Here is a 21,015-nt window from a genome sequence, read left to right as displayed (position 1 = left end):
CTCATCGCCAATCTGTATTAAAAATTTTAATTTCCTCTTGTTAACAAATAAAAAGGCACAGAGTATAGATGAGGAAGAGATTAAACAGTTTTTAGGGTGCAAAAAGGCATCCTCCCCCCCATTCACCCAAGAAAAAAGCAAGGAAACGGAGGCAGGCAGTGACAATGAACACCAAGCACGAGACTCGCCACTATAGAACACTGTATAGGAGAAAAAGTCACATACAGTCTCTAAAATGTCTTCAAACGTATACCCTTACTACAATCGACAGGAACCTGAGGAGCTGCTGGGACATTTCCTTTGCATCAACCTGTAGGGCCCACAACATGAACACAACCATTATAGGATGATGGCTGCACAAGGCAGTGAGAGAATAAACAAATGCACAACTTCTACTCACCACAAACATGAAGACATTTGAAAATAAACATTTATATTCAAAACCTTAGAAATTGGGCTTTATGATTAAAAGGTGTTATGAAGCGGGTACGTCAGATGTCACATCAGGAGTTAGACATTTATGAACAAGTTGAAGTGATCTTCCAGATGTAGCGGAAAGACAGCGTGAGAAGGAGACACACATTATGCAATAAGGCAGTAAAGTTACAATAACCTGTACACAGCATAACATCCGCATTGCGCAAAGCTTTGTGATTGGGATATTCCAGAACACCACAGAACGCGCACCAATCATCATGGACAGAGCTTTGGGATTGGAAGAGGTATGCTAACCACCCATTGCGTAGATGTAGAAATGGAAAGGCTATTGCGTACCATGTTATGTTATTTTGCATTTATATAGCGCCTTATGTACCATTGGTATGATCCCAAGGCGCTGGTAGGTTGAACGCCCTCGGGAACCGAAGTTCAAGTCAGTAGAGTCATAAGGTGCGTGTGAGCACCGGATAGGTGTGCAGCAGGCCTGGCATTCGTGAGATAGCTGCTTCTTAACGGTAGGTGTGGTGGTTGGGAGATTAAGAGTATGTGTGTGTTCTGGCAGGTTGTTATCCAGACCGATTTGGCTGCCTTAGGCCTGAGGAGAACGCCTAAACTGGAGGGTGCATAACCAGCTGTGTTTAGTTAGGATGATGGGCAGTATGAGGCAAGTGATGGTATGAGAACAGCTATACCGAATGGTGTCATAGTATCGCTGTGTTATAGATGAGTGATGATGCATAGAAGAGAGTAAGCGTGTAGATGTGATATGGTGGTTTACCTTAGATGCTTGAGGTCGAGCACACTCCGTTAGATTCATGCACTCCGACCGTTCCATTCACTCAGTTTTATGCGCTCCAACCATTTCTGCTCTTAAGCCATTCTGTGTACTCTAACCATTCTATGCACACCGGCCATTCTGTGCACTCTAACCATCGTTTAACCGACCTGTGCACTCCAACCGTTCCGTGCACTCAATACACACCTCTGCCCCACGCGCTCTTCCACCCGTCCCACGCACCCCACCCGTCTTATGCATTCCATCCATCTTTTGCACGGCTTCACGTGTCGTGCGCTACATCCATGCAATTTATTTCAATTGTTCCGTTTATTCCATGCGCTCTGTCATTCATCTATCTGTTCCCTTCACTCTACCTGTTCCGTGCACTCGATCTGTAGCATGTGCTCAATCATTTCCATCTTCTCGATCAGCTTATTCCTCAGGTATACTTCGTTCCTCGTGTCTACTTTATTCCTTTAGTCTACTTCTTTCGTCACATGTAATTCATTACTTTCATCCATTTCGTTAGTTTCATCCACTTTCATTGCTTTCATTCAGTTTATTCCTTTTCTTCACTTTCTACTTTCTTCATCTTTTTTAGTTTAGTAGTTTTAGATTTCTCGCTCGGATCATGATGCTGGATTGTCGTTTATGAGAAGGCGGCTTTGGACTAAGGCCATTGATTGCTGTTATCTAGTATGACTTGCATGCCGGTTTCAGGGGAAGAGCCATGTTTTCAGTAGTTTGCGGAAAGATATGATGCCTTTGGTAAGTCGGATGTGGGGTGGAAGTGCATTCCACAGAGTCGGGCCAGGGCTGAGAATGATGATCCACCTAACCGGACAGGAGTTGGTTTTTGGTATGACTAGGAGGCTGGCCGAGCTTGATCTTGAGTGCGTGGAGGTTGGTAGGGTTTTAGCTTGTCTTGGAGATATTGTGGTCCTGTTTTATGCATTGTCCGGTGAGAGATGCATAAGGTTTTGAAGGTCATCCTTCGGGCAATCGGAAGCCAGTGCAGAGTTTTAAGGGCTGGGGGGATGCGAGTAGCATTTTGGCAGCTGCGTTTTGTGCTCTTTGTAGTTTAGTTAGTTGGTACGTGTGGAGTCTGAGGTAGAGGGGGTTTGCGTAGTCCAGCCTTGACATGACAATAGACTGGATTGCGGAGAGTCTGTTGGGAAAAGAGAGGTATGGAAAAATGCGCCGAAGAGTTTTAAGATGATAGTGGCAGGACTTGGAGACATTGTTCACTTGGAGCCAGAGGGTTAGGTCTGAGTCTAGGGTGCATCCAAGGTTTTTTACTGAATTTGAGGGTGTGGGGGATTTGCCCATGGCAGATGGCCAGGGTAGCGGGTGCGGAAGAAGTTTGTTATTGCCACATATCATTATTTCAGTTTTGGAAGGGTTTAGCAAGAGGTGGTTTTGGTCATCCATTGATCTACGTTGAGGAGGCAGGAAGCGAGGTCATGTTGGCAGTTGGTATTTGAATTCAGGAGTTTTAGGATCAGATGTGTGTCATCTGCGTAGCTGTAGCAAAGGATATTGTGGGAGCGGATTATTCGTGGGAGGGTGGACAAATAGAGGTTAAACAGGAGGGCTGACAAGCATGCTCTTGTGGAACTCCAGTGTTGACCTGTCGGGCGAGGGAAGCATAGGTAGAGAGTAGGGTTATTTGGTTCCTATTGTCGAGGAAGGATGCTAACCATTTGAGAGCGTTTCCACGGATTCCTAGGGAATGGAGGCGATCAAGGAGGATTGAGTGGTTGATTGTATCTAAGGCGGTGGATAGGTCAAGAAGGATTAGTGCGGCGCATCCCGCAGAATCAGCAGTGTTTTTAAGGTCATCCCAGAATGAAGTTAGGGTGGTTTCGGTTCCGCGTCGGGCTCTGAAAACTGATTGAGCGGGGTCAAGGAGATTGTTGGCTTCGACAAAGGCATTTAGTTGGGAGTGGGCGGTTCGGTCAATGAGTTTGGCGAGGAACCTGGCGTTTGAGATGGGGCGGTAGTTCTTGGGATCGAGGGAAGGTTTTTTTTTTTAATGTATTTTTAGGAGAGGTTTGACATGCGCTGTTATGAATGCGTCGGGAAAAATTCTGGAGGAGATGGAGTCGTTTATGATGGTTCTTGGTGTTCTCCTGCGCAGGTAGAAGTAAACATTTCTTTGAGGGTTGTGGCTGGGCATGGGTCGAGCGGGGAGCCGGATGGTTTGCGGGCAGAGAAGTCAGATGATATTGGAGTGAAAGAGTCGAAAGTTGGTAGGCTAGCGGTCGCAGGTGGCGGGGTGGCAGGAAGGGCGGGTGGATTGTGTGGTGGGTGTATTAGAGCTAAATGTGTTGGTTAGCAGGTTTGTTCTTTCAAGAGCTGTGGTGTTAAAGTGAAGAGAGAGCGAGTCGCATAGTGACTGAGGGGGTGGGACGGGCAGAGGTACATGAAGATTTGGTGAATTTGGCGATGATTTTGTGAAGTTCTTTGCTGGGTTTTTACAGTTTAGGATTCGGGAATTGTAGTGGACTTTTTTAGCTTTCCGGATTTCGGCCTTGTAGTGGCGGTGGTGCCGGGCCAAGGTGAATCTGCTCAGGGTTGTATTGTCTTTCCGCCATTTGCGTTCTAGGGATTTATAAAGCTTTTTGGCGGTCTTCAGTTCTGGTATGAACCACCTAGGAAACTGGCCCTGGCGAGCTGATGTTTACAGGAGGGGGTGAGTGGGATTAGAGACGAGTTAAGGCAGTAGTCAAAGGTGTCGGAGGATAGTTGTTAGTTGGGTAGGCGGGTCGGGGGGGGGACCGAAGGAGAGCATTGGCTAGGTCGGGAACGATCTTTAGTTTTTCCCAGCATTTGCGTAGTTTCAGAGGTTCTGGTTCAGGTAAGGGGAGCGGGATGGGTGAGCGAATCGCAAAGGAGATAATGAAGTGAGCAGACCAGATCATAGTGGTGTGGGGGTTTAGATGAATCAGGTTGTGTGAGCAGAAGATGGCATCAAGGGTGTGTCCTTTATAATGCGTCGGTCCGTTTATGTGGGTATGGAGGTTAATCGCGTCTTGGCCGTCAACCAGAGAGTGGGTCATGGGGTTGCTGGGGATCTCAGGCCATATGTTGAAGTCACCGAGAACAGTGAGGGTGGGGTGGTTTAGTTGGAGGGTGGCGAAAGAGTCGCAGAGGTTGTTTGAGAATTGCCCGTCGTAGCCTCAGGGTCTGTAGATGATTAGGAAGCTGTGGGAGAACGAAGGGGGGGGGAGGGATAGTTTTACGAGGAGTGATTCGCAAGAAGGAATGGATTGCTGGTTGTCGACGACTGAGGCGTGAAAGTGAGACTTGAAGGCGATTGCTATTCCTCCACCTCTAGAGGAACGGTTTAGAGGAATGAGGGAGTATTCAGGGGGAAACGCTTCGTTGGCGATAGGCGCAAAGTAGTCAGAGAACCAGGTTTCTTTGATAAAGACAAGGTCCGGTTTGTCAGAGGCGAGGAAGTCAAAGTTGCGGTGTCTGTTTTTTGCTACAGACGGGCGTTAAAGAGGATGCAATATACTTTGGTACAGGAGGATTGTGAGGGATTCTCAGGGGTAGGGCGTGGGAGGGGGGGAGGAAGGGAAAAGGGGAGTGAGAAGGGGCGTGCGTTGGTGGTCGTTGGGAAGAGTAGACGTGCAGTTGAGTTGGTGGGATTGGGTGGGGAGGGGTTGGACTGGTGACACAGTGAATGGGTGGGAGGGTTTGAAAGTGGGTTGAGGTGGGGTAGGAGTTTCAGTTGTGGTCAGTGAGAATCCAAGGAGAGGGGTTTCAGGTAGGGCGAGGCGGGGGGGGGGGGGGTGACGGTTGAGATTGGGAGGTTGGTCGAGACAGGAATGGCGATGAGTACTGAGAGATTGAGGGAGACCAGGTAAGTTTCCTCTTCAGCGTTTCTTTTTTGCGGGCGGTGTGAGAGAGGGTAGGAGGATCGGAGGGGGAAAGGGATGCAGCTATTGTTCTTGCAAGGGCGAGGCGTACAGTTTTTAGGGAGGGGAAGGTGAGGGGGTTGCAGGGGGGGATGATGGGAGTTGAGGGCACTGGGATGTGGGTGGTGGCGGTGTGTGCTTGGGAGGCTAGGCGGGCCGTTAGTCGGGGGGGCGGGTATGACAATAGTAGGCAGGAGGGTCGAGGGGATTGGATGAGCGGGGGTCTTGGGATGGCTGGCTCGCCATCGTGATCCTCTGGCTTGGTGTTTGGATAGGGGATGGGTGGGGGGTTGTGGTGGAGGGCAGGATAGCTAGGGGAAGGGGCGGTTGGGAGGCATGCGAGGGGGTCATTTTCTGCGGATCTTGGTGGGAGGGGTGGACTCATGGTTGTGAAAACTTTCTGAATGCAATTATACCACACATAAGCTATCGGGCATGCTTTTCTAAGTGCAATATACCACAGATATGCTTTTGAGGACACTTTCTAAATGAAGGTGTACCACAGGTACGCTGTTTAGGCAAACTTTCTAAATGCAACAATAAACACAGATATGCTATTAGCTGGACTTTCTAAAAGCAAATGTACCACAGATACGCAGTTAGGCGGACTTTCCATGTGCAATACTGTTAAGTAAGAACATCCGGACAACCGCAAGTTAAAAGGAACTGTTTATTTTAAGTTATATTTATAATGAAAGGACCTCCAGCTGCATAACACTACAACCAGGCACATAAGAAAGCAGCAACAGATTCACTTGGAATGCCAACAAAAGTAAACAGCAGCATCATAGCAAGATGGAATGTTTTCTTACAGTATGACATACCTCCATTCCAGGCTACATTGAATAGACAGGGCTGTATTCTTTCCATGGCAATACTTGCTTTCCATTGTTATTGAACACAACATTTAACTCTTATATTTCTATATCTTGAACCTACATCTTAATTGACATATAAAATATATATATCTCATAAAAGCTACACCATAACACATCTCCCTCCTTTATTTTATTCCAAAAACATCATCCACAAAAGCAACACAATTCAAGTTCCACACTTGTCCTCCCACTACCCGCATCGCTCCACGCAGCACAGCAATTACCTTTACAGTATTGTACTATAGCGCTTCTCCTTTCTTCTTCAACACCCCTTTCTTTATCCTCACCATGTCTCCACATTCAATTCTCAAAGTTTTCTTCCCTCTCCTTACATTCTCACACGCTACCCATTCCTTCTTTTTCTTTTTCAAATCTTTGCTCACACCATCTACCACATAATCACTTTCTCTGTTTCTTCCCAACCATGGTGGACTGACCACCGTGTTTGGTTTATGTCCTCTCATTAACTCGAAAGGGGTTATTCCCGTAAATGAATGAGGTGACATGCGCAGACTAAAAATCCTGTCTTGGATTGCAACTTTTCTATCACATCCTGTTTCAGTTGCCATCCTAATACATCTATTCATTCTTTCCACACACCCATTCGTCTCCGGGTGATATAACGCAGTCCTCTTGTGTTCAGCCTCTTTGACATATTTTGCAAAACATCCACCAACAAATTGAGGACCATTGTCAGTCAGAATACTTTCAGGGACACCTTCCCTAGCAAATATCTGCTGTAACTACTTTACTAAGGCCTCTCCGGTGGTCTCCCCTACTAAACTCACACCAGCACGAAAATAGATCAACTAGAACAAATATAAATGTTCCTCTTCCATTCCCTAAATCAACTGGGCCCAGGATATCCACTGCTACATCTCTCCAAACTCCACCTGGTACTTCTACCTCTACAAGGGGTTGTTGTCTAGCCACTTCTCCTTTTCCAATCTTAGTACACATAGGTCAGCCAGTCTTCTTTCTATGTCCGTATCAAATCCAGGCCACCAATAATCGTTACGTAAAACACTTTTTGTTCTGCTAATGCCAATGTGTCCTACATGAGCTAAATCAGTAATTCTGTTTCGTAACATTTTGGGAACCACAGCACGCTCCCATCTGAATAAAATAACACCTACCACACTTAGTTCATTCCTGACCTCCCAAAATGGGATGGTATCTTCTTTCAATTCTGTTTTCTTGGGCCATTCACCCGAATCCACATAACCAATAACCAACTTTAAACACTCGTCCTTGTCCATTTCCTCCAAACATTCTTCCTTGGACACTATGCCCTCAGTATTAATGAAAACAATTTCCATTTCCATATGAATCATTTTCATTCTCTTGTTTCCTTAACCTTGACAAACATCTGCTAGTATGTTTTCTTTACCCGGAATTACTTTAGCCACAAAACGTGACATTGCATGCGGGTAATCCATCCGGCAACCCTCCTGGATACCTTATCTAGGCCTTTATTCTCTAAAAGTTCTTTAAGTGGTTTATGATCAGTGCACAACATGAAACATGTTCCTCATAAAATTTCTGAATTTCTTCATGGCCCAATAACAGGCTAAAGCCTCTTTTTTAAGGCCAGAATACCTAAATTCAGCTCCTCTTTCGAGATGCATGTGCTATAATCTCTTCCTTTCCCTGATCATCCACTTGAGACAACACTGCACCAATCCCCATTTCGGATGCATCAACAGTGACTTTACTCTGTCGGTACGTATCGAACTGTCCTAATGGTTGTGCTAAATCTATTTCCTTCTTCAATCTGACAAATTCACTCTCACATTTGGACGACCAGACAAACTCACTTCCTTTCTTCAGCAGTTTTCTCAATTCAGTCACCTTACTAGCATAGTTGTGTACAAACTTTTGATAAAATTCAGTCATCCCTAGGAATGATCTCAATTGTGCTTTGACCTCTGGGCTTTTGATATCTTTTATGGCACTTACCAAACTCTCTTTTGGCTTTACACCATCTGCCGATATTTCATGGCCTAAATATTCAACTTTAGAAACACCAAACTTACATTTTCCTTCCCTTAACACTATGTCATTCTTTTCAAATATCTCCAAAACTCTATGCAGTGTGTTACTGCGTTCCTCTTCACTCTTCCCACAAATCAAAACATCATCCTGAAAACAATATACACCTCTGATTTTTCCAACTAATCTGTCCATAACCTTTTGAAAAACTGCAGCAGCAGATACAAGTCCAAAAGGCATGCGTTTGAACTGGAAAACTCCCTCACGGGTGACAAATGTTGTGAGCTTTCTGCATCGTTCTTCCAATTCTACTTGATGGTAAGCATTAGCCATGTCTAATTTCGAGAATACCTTTCCTTGCCCAATTCTCGAAAGCATCTCTGACAGATTAGGTAGAGGATGGCGATCTACCAACACACACTTATTAAGTTGACGTAAGTCTACCCACAAGCGGAGCTCACCTGAGCTTTTCTTACCTACCACTAGTGGAGAAGTCCAGTCTACCTCTCCTGTTCTTTCAACAACACCTAGTTTCAACAATTTCGCCAGCTCCTCTTTAACTCCTTCTCCAATTGCCAAAGGTACTGGCCTCAATTTTGCAACCACAGGGATAATCCCTTTTCTTAACAAGATTTGATGCTGTATACCTCTACTCTTTCCAATGCCCTCTCTAAATACTTTGGGGTGTTTACTAATGATTGATTCATTCACTTGCAACATTTGTTCAGGACTATTGGGATCCAACTTTATCTTCAATTTCTTTTGTTCCCTCCACCCCAGTAGAGTTAAGACCTCTTTTGGTTACATACATTTTCCCTTCACATTCCCTGTCTTTAAATTGAAAGCGATTCTTACTATATCCTAAGAGATCAATGGGGTCCTGATTGTAGCCACCAGGCTTAATATCAGGTTTAAAAAGTCCTCGTACATCCCCTTTCACTACTCTTTCAAACATTTCCTTGGACATGAGTGTTATTTCTGATCCTGAATCTGCCATCATCCATACTTCTTTAGCATCCACTTTAACAGTCGCATAAGGACGCTCACACTCATCCTCTTCATTATCCACTTCATCAACATCATTAATGGCATCAGTGATGGTGTTAACAATAACATTATTCAATGGAAATTCATTCTCATCATCAGACGACTTCTGTCCCTCATCCTCAGTAACATATAGGACTTTCTTTTGAGTGTGTTGATAGTTTTTGCAACAATTTGCAAAATGTCCCTTCCTCTTGCATTTCAAACAGGTTGCTCTTCTACCAGGACAAACTACTGAGGCAGCGAAGTGTGAACTACTGGCACAGCGATAACACAAGCGTTCATCTTGTTCTCCTTTCTCTCCCTTCTGACTGTAGTTCTTCGACTCTGTTCCTCCTCGATAAGACTGTTTTTCCTTATCTTTGAATTTCTTTTTATTGTGTTCATTCACATTCAATGTCTCTTGCTTCACCTCTTTTGTATCTCTCTTTGCCAGCTTAGCAATGCATGCCAAAGAATGTTCAACTCTTTTAGCAATGGTTATTACTTCATCCAACGTGGGCTCATCTTTGAGCCATAACTCCTCACATATGCGATCAGAGTTGCAGTGAGTCATGAATTGGTCACGCAGATGCTCATTACATGCTCCAAGAAACTTGCATGAGGATGCCAACTGTCGGAGTACAGTTATGTATTCTTCAACTGATTCACCAGACTCCTGTACTCTCATGCGAAAGGTATAACTTTCCAGTATAGTGCTTGTCCTCGGGTTGAAATGCAAATCCAACTTCACAAATGCACTTTCCAAATCAGAGATGGTGTCTCCCTGACCATCACTTGCAACCTGTGGCAAAGTCTCAAAAATTCTCTGTCCTTCATAACCTAAGTGGTGCATTAAAAGAGCAAGTTTTCTGTCATTGGAAAACGAATTTCCGCCAGCTGCTTTCAAATAGTGCATGAAACCCTTCTTCCACTGTGCCCATTTGGTTTTTATTGGTCCTGGAGTGGCCATAAAAATGGGTGGGCCACTAAGATTCGACATAGCCATGGGGCTATTTGTGAATTATCACTTGTTATGGTGCAGAACTTCTCCCACTCCTCAACTTAAGTTTCCTGTTGCAGCTATTTATTCCACTATAGACTGATGCCTGTGATCACTGAGAACACCTCTCCCTGAGCAAACACATAGGGCAATGTTCTGCTTCAGGTCTTAGGTCCCAGGTCAATTCAGGTTTCAATTGAGCCCAATAAAGGCAATATTGCGGGTGCTGCCTTCTGATGAGTTTCTGAAGATGCAGCCACCAGCTCAAACCCCTAATGCAATAATGTACCTTTTCTGACAGTACTGTTTGTTGGCTGTGTCTGCATCGTGCCTGCTTCCAAAACCTTTTCTATGCACTTCCTTATTGCTTAGAAATATCTTCCTGCTCCTATATGTAACTCAAAATATATATATCTCTTCAATGTCTGACGCTCCACATGGAACATATGTCTATTTAATGTCGCTTTATCTTGTGGCTGGTTCCCCCCTTTTTCTTACATGTCATCACATGTGTTCTCAATGTTCACCCCTCCACACTTCTCATTCCAAATCAGTCTATTGCTTTGCTTATTGTGCTATGGCGCAGAGAGTAAATGAGAGGGGAAGCCACTTACCAGGCCACTACAAACGTTCAAAGAACGGAACGGCTGCTCACTAGTGTGCAGAGGAGGTCCTGACTTGCTTTAGGTTGGCTGGGGGCAGTGGTCTCTTCTTTTGCTACTCAGCTTTACTCTGCTTCTGCATCAGGTTCTTGAAAATCCTCGTCGCCAATGTTAAGTATGAACATCCGGACAACCGCAAGTTAAGGGAACTGTTTATTTTAAGTTATATTTATAATGAAAGGACCTCCAGCTGCATAACACTACAACCAGGCACATAAGAAAGCAGCAACAGATTCACTTGGAATGCCAACAAAAGTAAACAGCAGCATCATAGCAAGATGGAATGTTCTCGTACAGTATGACATACCTCCATTCCAGGCTACATTGAATAGACAGGGCTGTATTCTTTCCATGGCAAGACTTGCTTTCCATTGATATTGAACACAACATTTAACTTGCTTATATTTCTATATCTTGAACCTACATCTTAATTGACACATATATGCCTCATAAAAGCTACACCATAACACATACACCAGGGATATGCCCTTAGGGACACGTTCCAAATGCAGGTATATCACAGATATGCAGTTTAGGTACACTTTTCTAGATGGAATTACACGACAGATATGCTATTAGGTGGATTTTCTAAAAGCAATTATACCACGGCTATGCACTTAGGTGGGCGTTCTAAATGCAACTAAACCAGAGATATGCTATTAGGCACAGATATGCTATTAGGCACGCTTTTTAATGCAACTATACCACAGATATGCTGTTAAGCGGACTTTTTAAATGCAACTATATCACAGATACGCTTTTTACGGACACTTTCTAAATGTAATAACACGATAGATTTGCTGTTAGTTGGAGGTTCAAAAGCAGCAATACTACAGATATGCTGTTAGGCGGAGATTCCAAAGCAATTGTACCACAGATCTGCTGTTAGGCGGACTTTCTAAGAGCAACTATACCATATGTATGCTGTTTTTCAGATTTTCTAAGTTTAATTATACCATAGATCTGCTATTAGGCACGTTTTCCAAATGCAACTATACCACAGACATGCCGTTTAGGCACACTTTCCCAGTGCAACTATACCACACGTATGCTGTTATTCAGACTTTCCCAGTGCAACTATACCACACGTATGCTGTTATTCAGACTTTCCCAGTGCAATTTTACCATAGATCTGCTATTAGGCACGTTTTCCAAAAGCAACTATACCACTGATATGCTGCTATGAAGACCTACCAAATGCAACCATACCACTGATATGCTGTTATGCAGACTTACCAGATGCAACCATACCACTGACATGCCGTTATGCAGACTTACCAGATGCCATTATACCATAGGCATGCCGTTATGCAGACCTTCCAAATGCAATTATACCACAGAATTCTGTTATGCAGACTTTCTAAATGCAATTAAACCACAGCTATGCTTTTGTTCAGACTTACTAAACGCAACTATACCACTGATGTGCTGTTATGCAGACTTATTAAATGCAACTATACCACAGTATGGAGATTTTTACAATAGTTTAGCTTCGAGGGTTGAGTGGTAGGGTGGTATGGCGTGAAGTCATTGCTTCTGTCCCCGCCCTTGCCACACTTGCTTTTTGTTGGCTTCTTGCTTCTCCTGCGAATACCTGCAGATACAACCTGGAGCCGTCTTTGTAGGAGCCGTCCTTTGCCTCGGGTCCTTAGCCGCAGGGGCTGCACAGGCAGAGGGCCGCCCCGGGAGAGGCGGTAATGGTGGGACAGTACACCAATCAGGACAGAGTGGGCGGGCCAGGAGGCGGGAAGAGAGACGCGACCAGGAAGAGGGATCAGGGGCAGTCGGCTGACAGAGGGGGGCTGGGGACTCAGATTTTGGAAAATTTGGGGTTGTGGCCAGACCCAGAGGGGGCTAAAAGGTGGATGCACTCACCTCCACAGACTCAAGCGAATCTTCATGGGTAGAGCTTCATGATTGGTAGCAGTATGCCAACCGCACACTGTGCAAAATCAAGCATGATCATTGACAGCGTTTTAGGACCATTCGGGGTATACAAGCTACACACTGCAGAGATTCACAAATAATAAAAGTGGGCAGAGCTTTAGGATTGGTGTATGCCAGGCACACACCGTGTACACACTTACTAATCATCATCTGGAGGGCCTCATCGTTGAACGAGGACCAGTTGGAGTTCACCAGCGCCTGCTTCAGTTCTTTGACCGAGATGTAGCCGCTGCGATCAGTGTCCACGCTTTGAAACCAGGAGTAAGCTTCAGGGTCCACGCCTTGAGGGATGTTCCCTGTGGGAAGAAGACATGGCATGAGCAGCGATCAATGTAGCCTAGGCAGCAGATCCAAGGATGCTGAGAATATGAGCAGTGCTGGCGCAGTCATCGCTGCATCCAGAAACTCAACCCTGCCATGGCCCCTCCTAACCTCCCCAGCCAAACTATACAAGTAAGTATGCCAATGACCCATGCAGCGTAATGCAAGCCACACTCGCGAGCGGATGCATCTGCCACGGAAATAATCTCCATAAGCATAACAGCAGGTCCACAACATCATCATCTTTCTACATCTGTGTAGATGTAGACATTTATCAAAGGGCAACCAAATCTTTTGCCCTCTGGAGAGGGAGCAAGCGAGCACCAGTGACTAGGGTAAATACCAACATCCAGAGCTCAAGTCCCAAGAAAACAAAATGTGCAATGGGAAGTGACATCACAGGAACTGAACGTATGTGTATCCTAAAGTGAAATATGCACATTCACTTTAGTTTCTTTCTCAGCTGAATAAAGCACAAATCAGCATTTTCCAAGAGACCGGATTTCCCTGCAATGCCCTATAGCATCGCTGGCAAAGCATCAAAAGGCATGCACCTTTTAGGTCTATGAATCTATAACAAAGCATGTCGGGTATAGCACAATCAGTAGAAGACCGTTTACAGCATTGTGAACCAAATTGGCGTTGTCTTATGACTAAAGGTCTGGCCTGCCTGCCACACCACCTGGGTTCGATGCCCATGCCACAGCACTGTTGTAGCGGGCAGCTATAAATATATATTATTTTTTTTACTTGAAAACACAGGGAGGACTGCGCCCACACTGTGCCCTGCCGACACATATTTAAGCAACAATTTAGTTTGTGGTGTGAGCTTCATAAGTGGACAATGTAATGAGAACGAATTCCGAGGATTTTACAACCCACACCTGGAAAGTGGTTTACAGGTAACCTGTGGCAAGCAAGCCTCTGGGTTCCTGCCAAGAAGCGTACAGTGCAATCTCAGGGTTCGAAATTGAGGGCAGTTGGGAGCCATTTAGTTCCTGCTTGTAGCCTAGAAGAGCCTGGTTAGGTTGACACCAACAGCCTTCAGGAGCTACTTTTGGCTCCCCAGGCCAACCTATGCCAAAAAAACACAACTAAGTGAATTTAACATTTGGGAGAATCTATAAATACATCTTAGGACACATGTATATGACATTTAAAACATAAGGAGACATGAATTATGGACACAATTATATGTTTGCATCTTATGTGGAAGGTAGATTTGTGGAATGCAATGTAATAGCTTCTTGTTCCCCAGTGGTAGCTCCTGGTCACTGGTTACTTTTGGATACCCAGGAGCTGTTTTTAAGCTCCTTCTTATCCAGTCCCAATTTCAAGCCCTGCAATCTATAGTTTAAAGAGTCAACCTTTAGCTTCGGGTACAGGCAGCATTGATCAAAGGAAGCAGTACCAGAATAAATGCAATCAATCGTTATATCGATCTAGTTGTCTTTGAGCCAATCTGTCAGTAAAGGATCCAAGATTTAGGTGCATCAGAAACAAGGATCCATTTATTTTTCGATCTCTTCAGCGTAGTCCAGTGAAATATTAACTAGTACCCCTTTTCAACCATTAAACAAAAACACATTTTCTAAATAGTTGATAAAAGGTTTGCAGGATATGCAGGTTTCCACCATCTCAAGACTTGATACTGTGCCTACTGACCAAGAAGACTTGAGGAGTCCCTTAAAAAAGGGCAACAAGACAAACAAGTCCCACACAGGGGCACGTCAACGCACCGCAAGATTGCAGCCTTGCTCTCATTACTCTTCTAGCACGACCCTACAGGCGAGTCAGCCCGGTGCATTGACATGCACAGAGTCCCAATGTGCAAAACGTCCACAGAATATGGGATTTCAGGGGGCCTGGGAGATCACACAGGCTGATCCCAAGACCTTTGAACAAACGCAGAGCACAGACCCTAGGAAATGGCTGAGGAACAGGTTACCTGATCTCATACGTCGGGTTCATAGATCACCTCAAATTGAAAAGCAAAGGAGAATTGAAAGATTAACATGGGGTAAAGATCAGCACCTTCTTTGGTCACAACAAGTCAAATCCGGCACCTTCATGCCCATGTACCAAATGGTGCGTAAAGCCAGATCGTTCCAACAACTGCAAACATCTGCTCACTCGAACCACCAACCATTACAATTAAGGCCCTTCAAAAATAGCTTCTTACTGCGCTCAAAAGCAGTGTGGGAATATGCAGGATAACACCTTTCCGCTCCCCAGGCCGTCCAATCCCAAACCCTTCACCCCCATCCCCACCCATTGATACTGCAGGAGGGATCAACCTTTCTGCATTTCAAAGCAAAGACATGGAAAGGTTCATCATAGAATGTGGTCTTCTGTCCGCTAAAACAAGCACACCACCTCAGTCAAGCATTGCCCCTCTAGCTGAGACTTCCAGCGACCGCAGGACAGAGTCTGAGTGATCATGTGGTATCAGTCTTCAAGTGTCAGCTCTTAGACACAGTTAGCACTGCACATTGGGAATTCAAACTAACACGCCTAGGCAGATCGCCATCATCCTGAAAAGTGAACCAACTTAACTTCCAACCTCCAGTTTCACGAGCTTCATAACAAATCTCTCTGCTTGAAATCAGAGACCAAGGAGGGAAAAGACATGAAGGGACAGCAGCACAATTCCAGAGGATATTGAATGCTTACCAGGGGGCGCACCTTGTCCATACTGCCCCGGCTGAGGCGCCCCATATGGATTAGTAGATGGTGCGCCGTATGGGCCACCAGGGGCCTGGCCGCCATAAGGTCCACCAGGAGCACCAGGTGCCTGCCCCCCCGGTGTTGCGTACCCGTAGGCTCCTCCACCCGGTTGCTGCTGCCCACCATAGGGGCCACCAGGTGCTGAACCTCCATACGAGTTAGCTTGCGGTGCACTCCCGCCATATTGCCCTCCATAGTAGCCACTCTGAGGGCCACCAGGCGCTTGCCCAGCTGCAGATCCAGGATAACCCTGAGGAACAGAATAAAAAGGAGAAAGTTAGCAAGAAACTACCGGAGAGAATACTTCACAAGCTGTGTAGAAACATGTGCAAGAGGCACATTGTGGCAAAACGTCTTCTAGAACATCCAGGTGTCTATGGGCTGGATTCATGGCAACGTGGACAATTAACACTGCCAAATAAACCGATATCTCCCCACCACCCATCTACTGAAGCCGGGTGAAATTACTGGAAGGGCACTAGTGATATAGCTGTACTGTCACACATGCCCCAATCAATTTAAAGGAATATATACAGTGCATTAGTGATTTCATTATCCACCAGAAATTAATGTTTCTTGACCAAGCTCATGCCTCCTGGCTCCTTACAAACAGCAACCTCTTACATGATGATACAAGTCATTTATAACGTGCTTGCACACAAGTGTTTCTAGGCACAACAAGACAAGGTAGGGAGACACGGGGAGGACAAAACCATTTATCTTACTAAGCCTAGTGTCATTCAGATCGTGCAGGGGGGGGGGGGGGGGGGGGAGAGAGAGGGGAGAAGTGCCAAGGGGAGGGAAAGGAGGGTGAGGTGTGCAGTCAGGGCAGGATTGCTCCGAGTAAGTACAGCCGGGGGTGCCGGCTCGGGTTACAGACAACCCCCAAGTGCACAGAGGCCCTGAGGCAGGGTAGGTGCTTGCAGGTCGTGGGGGAGCCTGGTGCCCATAAGAGTTCTGAGGGTAACCAGGCGACCCGTCAGTGCAGCAGATAGGTGGGTCAGCAAAGGAGAGAAAGCAGAAGCAAAAAAGAAGGTCTTTTAGTGTCCGAGACTGGTGGGCAATACTCTGGTCTATAAAGCCAGTCTCGCATACACTCTAGTCAGCCCCGCATGGAGCCTGTAGGCCGAGGCAAGTGGATTTGCGTGGGACAAGCGAGTGTAACCCTGCCGTGGTGGGGGTGCAGAGAGATGAGCAGCGGGAGCGCGCTGCAGGGCCGGTGTTCTGGCACCCTGTACGGTGGACTCGGGAACCCAAAGGTGCCACCGGGCAGCTTGCGGTCACCTGCCTCGATTGGGGTGGAAGGGGCCTGGCCACCCAGCCACTGACCATGGAGGGTGCTACATTGGACACAAGTAGAACAAGCAATCAGGCGGAGATTGCGTCAGACACGAAGGAAGCTATGCTATAGCAGCCACACTTCTGCCAGCAGCTTAGCCCAGTGTTATGGGTGGCAGAGAGGGAGCTAGAGGCTGGAGCAACCGTACACCGTCCTGGGCAGCGCGCAGGTGATGCAAAAGCCCTGGGCACAGCCGACCCCCCCCCCCCCCCACGACTCCAGCAGGCTGCGAGAGCCACCACTGAGCAGCGCTACCTAGTATCTGCAATAGCATCGTGTGGTCCAGCCATGGACCAAGGAAATATACGCCAACCCCATTTGCCATTTGGAAGAAAGCCCAGTCAAAGTTCAATCAGCTCGAGGAAATCGGAGGCATGCCTCATGGATAGGATACTGGGGGGAATGCTGGATTGCCCTCGCCTACTGCTTCTTTGGCAGAGTATCTGGACCATGAACCTGTGGCCCTTCCGCCATAACTCACTCTGATCCGTGCACAGATGAAGTCTGGCTTTGACTCAGTTAACAGTAAACTGGACAACCATGTGTTCAAGGTGGACACTATGCAGCGCAGAATAGAGAAAGAACAGACACATTACGCAGACAGAAACTCTTATCAGTGCCACAATCAAAATTCCGGACCACCCTGTAAAATCTTTGCAAACTTAAGTGAAGGTGGTACAACTAAAAGTCCCGTCGGAAGAATGTCCTAGTAGTGGGCCTTCCGGAATCTTGCACGGGATATAACTGTTCATGGAATCATTCATCAGAAAGGTCCTTCACGACCCTCCATTATCTGTGCAATTCCTGGTGGAGAGGGCCCACAGGTCGCTGGCTCTTACACCTGGCCAAATACGAGGCATACGCTTGCTCAATTACACGGATAGGGGTGGGATTCTCCGGAGAGCAAGGGAACTTGAAAAACTACCAAGAGGCGAGAGTTTTTTACCCCATGTCAACCACCCAAAAAGGCACGACAATCCTTCCTGGTGGTGAAGCAAAGACTACAAGAAAAGGACCTACAATATGCTATGATCTTCCCCTCAAAGCTTTGGGCGACTTCTGCCGATGAGGACACCTGAAGTGGTAAACGTGTGTGCTGGCTGGCAGCTTGCGGTTTGCAGGTCATGTATCAACGTTTCATAGGACTGTAATGGTTCCATGCTTTTTATTGGGTAACCTGGCTTTAGCGCTGGGGTCTTACCCCATAGTCCAGTATTAAGCACGGCCCTAGATCTGGCGCCCGCGGGCAGCAGTACCCTGGAGTGTTATATGTTGAGAATGGTTTGGGTGCATGTCACTGCTAAGTTGAGGCAAGCAGTTTAGTGGGGTACAGGCGTTGATCCTTTTTTTGGCAATTTCTATTTGGGGTACTGGGGGAAATTGCCATGGCAGGATATTTTATGCACTGCCTGCGAACACTGTGCACTGAGCCTGCTGCAAGGGTATGCACCCGGGCACAAGCTCTCAAGCTTTAGACTACATAGGGGGACACGCCATGGGTGCCCCTTGGCACCGCCGCCTTTCCGATAGTGATGGAACCCTTGGCCATCAGAAATCATACACTCATGTCAACAGTGCCCATGGAATGGCGGTCCGCAGAGAGATTATTTCTCTAGGTACAGCAGAACATTACCTGCATATAAAGAACCCTACGGTTAATCCTACACCTCTCACCCATGAAGTAGTACAGTTCAGGGAATACTCTGGGCTGTGCGCCAATTGAATAAAGTACATAGTGTTCTATGACAAATTGAGGGTCTTCATCCCTTCTCCCCAAGAGGGAGCCACCCCCTTTGAGTTTAGCCCACTCCACCAAGACCCTTCCTAGTGTCTGGGCTGGGAAAGGGTGAGCTCACTGGGAGTCACTTCGACTTAGGAGAAAAGGACACGTTCCCACGAGGAACTCCCTAGACCAAACATCATCTCGGCATACGTGGGAATGCCTGCAATGAAGAATGATCTGTCCTTTTGCAGGAAATGCTGGAGAAAACGTATCCTGCAAAGGAAAAACAGATGTCTCTTTAAGGAAAGACGGTTACTTAACTGAAACAAGTGGATTACAGAGGAGGAGAGTGTGTGGTACGAAGGGGAAGGCGCCCCACGTGATTGCTCCTTGGAGAGGAGCAACAAAGGCAAACTGTGGAGCCCGTGACCTTCAAAAGAGGCAAAGAAACCTGACTGGAGACGCTGGAAGGCCGGCAAGAGAAGCAACATAGAAGCGGCTACCAGAGCGGGGACAGGAGTCCCATACCAGATGGTGACGTCCCATACCAGGTGGTGACGTGATCACAGACATATCATGGTAGGCAAGCAGCCCAGCAAATGGTGCTGAGACCATTGCAACCAGGAGCGTCATCAGCTGCCTGCCGACAGCATCCGTGGACGGAAGCAGTCTGCATCTAAACGGAGAACGGAATGCTGGCTAAAGTAACGCGGAGAAGCCAATCCACGGAGTTGGCTAACCAAGCGACTGCACAGTCTGCAACTGTCCCCTGCATTACAAGGTGGTACCGGGGAGAACGACAAAAGTAGGAGGCCGCTGGGGCAACATTATATGAAGAGAGAAACTTCTCGCAGTCATTAGGACTAAATACAAACAAAAAACAAGTTGACTGGGGCTGTGAAAACCCACTAAAAATGTATTCGCACGCAAAATAAAATACTGGAAGAAGGGGAAGAGAGTGCAGAGTGGGAGAGTGTGAGAGTGTGAGCTCAGCATACAGAGAAAAAAGGGGTTGCAAGTAAAGAAAAAATAAATAAATAAAGATTCCAAAAACTTCAGGAGAGAGCAGGGGGGGCCAAAGGGGAGAGTCTAGTCCCACCATACCTAGCAACTGTTGAGTTTATAGACTGGGAGAGATATACAACCAAGGATACAATAGAGTACCACAAGGAAAACCACCCTAAAAACAGAACCCTAAAGAGGGGACAAGAGTATTTATAAAGAGCTACAGGAGGTCATGAAGGAATAGCAAGAAGAGATGAAGGAAGATCGTGATAAGCAACGTACATTCTTTGATCAGAGACATTTCTGTAACAAGTACCGGAAAAAAAAAAAAAAAGAGAAAGAGAAACAGGGAGAGAAAGAGAGAGAAAGAGATTCTCTTGGCCTTAATTTTGAGTTATTCTTATTGGGGGTAGGGATAGGTGGAACTAGATTTCAACCTAGCAGATTTATGTTTTGTGGACTTCCTGGCAACAGACGAGCACCATTAGTTTCTTTAGATAGGCAGGTAATCCCGTAAGTGATAGGGAAAGAGGTCTTTTTCGTACTGTTTGAATAAAATAATTCTTAAAATGTCCACCAGAAGTCCACTCCTTCTTCCCACCTGTCACAGTTCCCACCGAATGAGAGGACCACCAAACCAAAAGGACATAGGGGGATACAAATTGGAAGAGACCGTAAAAGATTGGGTAAAATATTTGGGAATCTGGGGCAGGAGAGACCACTCTATTGCTAGCAGATAATCATCCTCAGTTCCTGGCCTCCCTGAACAATTAAGAGGACAGGTGGATCTCTCGCTCTCCCCCATGTCCATATATGGATGGCAGAATATCCCTAGCAGAAATGCTAATCATGGCCACATGTCAGCATTTTTCCCAGAATATTTGAGAATGGGAAGTCCTTCGCCAAATTACGCTAATACATTTAACTTGGGCCCCTAAGAGTCCACGAGTTAGTTGGCAAATAATGGTCCACCCAGACAAGCTGGGAGGGTTGGCAGGACCCGACAGGGCACTTTATCATTTGGCAGCGCAAGCTCACTTTGCATCCCATTGGATGACGTGTGCCCCAAACCTACCCACATTGAATCAATGTCCCTCCTTCTGTCGAGACAGAGTGGACGACAGCAAGTTTGATCCAGTCAGGTGCACAGCAGACGCCTGGAGGAAACTACACTGCAGAATAGGTATGTACAGACAGTAATAACAGGGAATTGCACCAGACGTGTGGTGGGTGGATTAGAAAGGTTTGGGAGC

General features: G+C 46.3%; 1 protein-coding gene across 1 annotated transcript in view; it reads right to left on the bottom strand.

Annotated features, from left to right (window-relative positions):
• The window catches only part of PEF1 (penta-EF-hand domain containing 1), a 62,065-nt gene that overhangs the window by 18,043 nt on the left and 23,007 nt on the right, over nucleotides 1-21,015 (bottom strand). The window contains exons 2-3 of the mRNA XM_069622523.1: nucleotides 15,642-15,945; nucleotides 12,788-12,943 (exon numbers count right to left, since the gene is read on the bottom strand). Of these exons, the coding sequence (XP_069478624.1) occupies nucleotides 12,788-12,943; nucleotides 15,642-15,945 (460 nt within the window). The remainder of the gene's footprint in view (nucleotides 1-12,787; nucleotides 12,944-15,641; nucleotides 15,946-21,015) is intronic.

Source organism: Ambystoma mexicanum, chromosome 11 (assembly GCF_040938575.1).
Source record: "Ambystoma mexicanum isolate Mex_15411 chromosome 11, UKY_AmexF1_1, whole genome shotgun sequence".
Taxonomy (NCBI): Eukaryota; Metazoa; Chordata; class Amphibia; order Caudata; family Ambystomatidae; genus Ambystoma; species Ambystoma mexicanum.
This window is presented reverse-complemented; position numbering and strand designations above follow the sequence as displayed.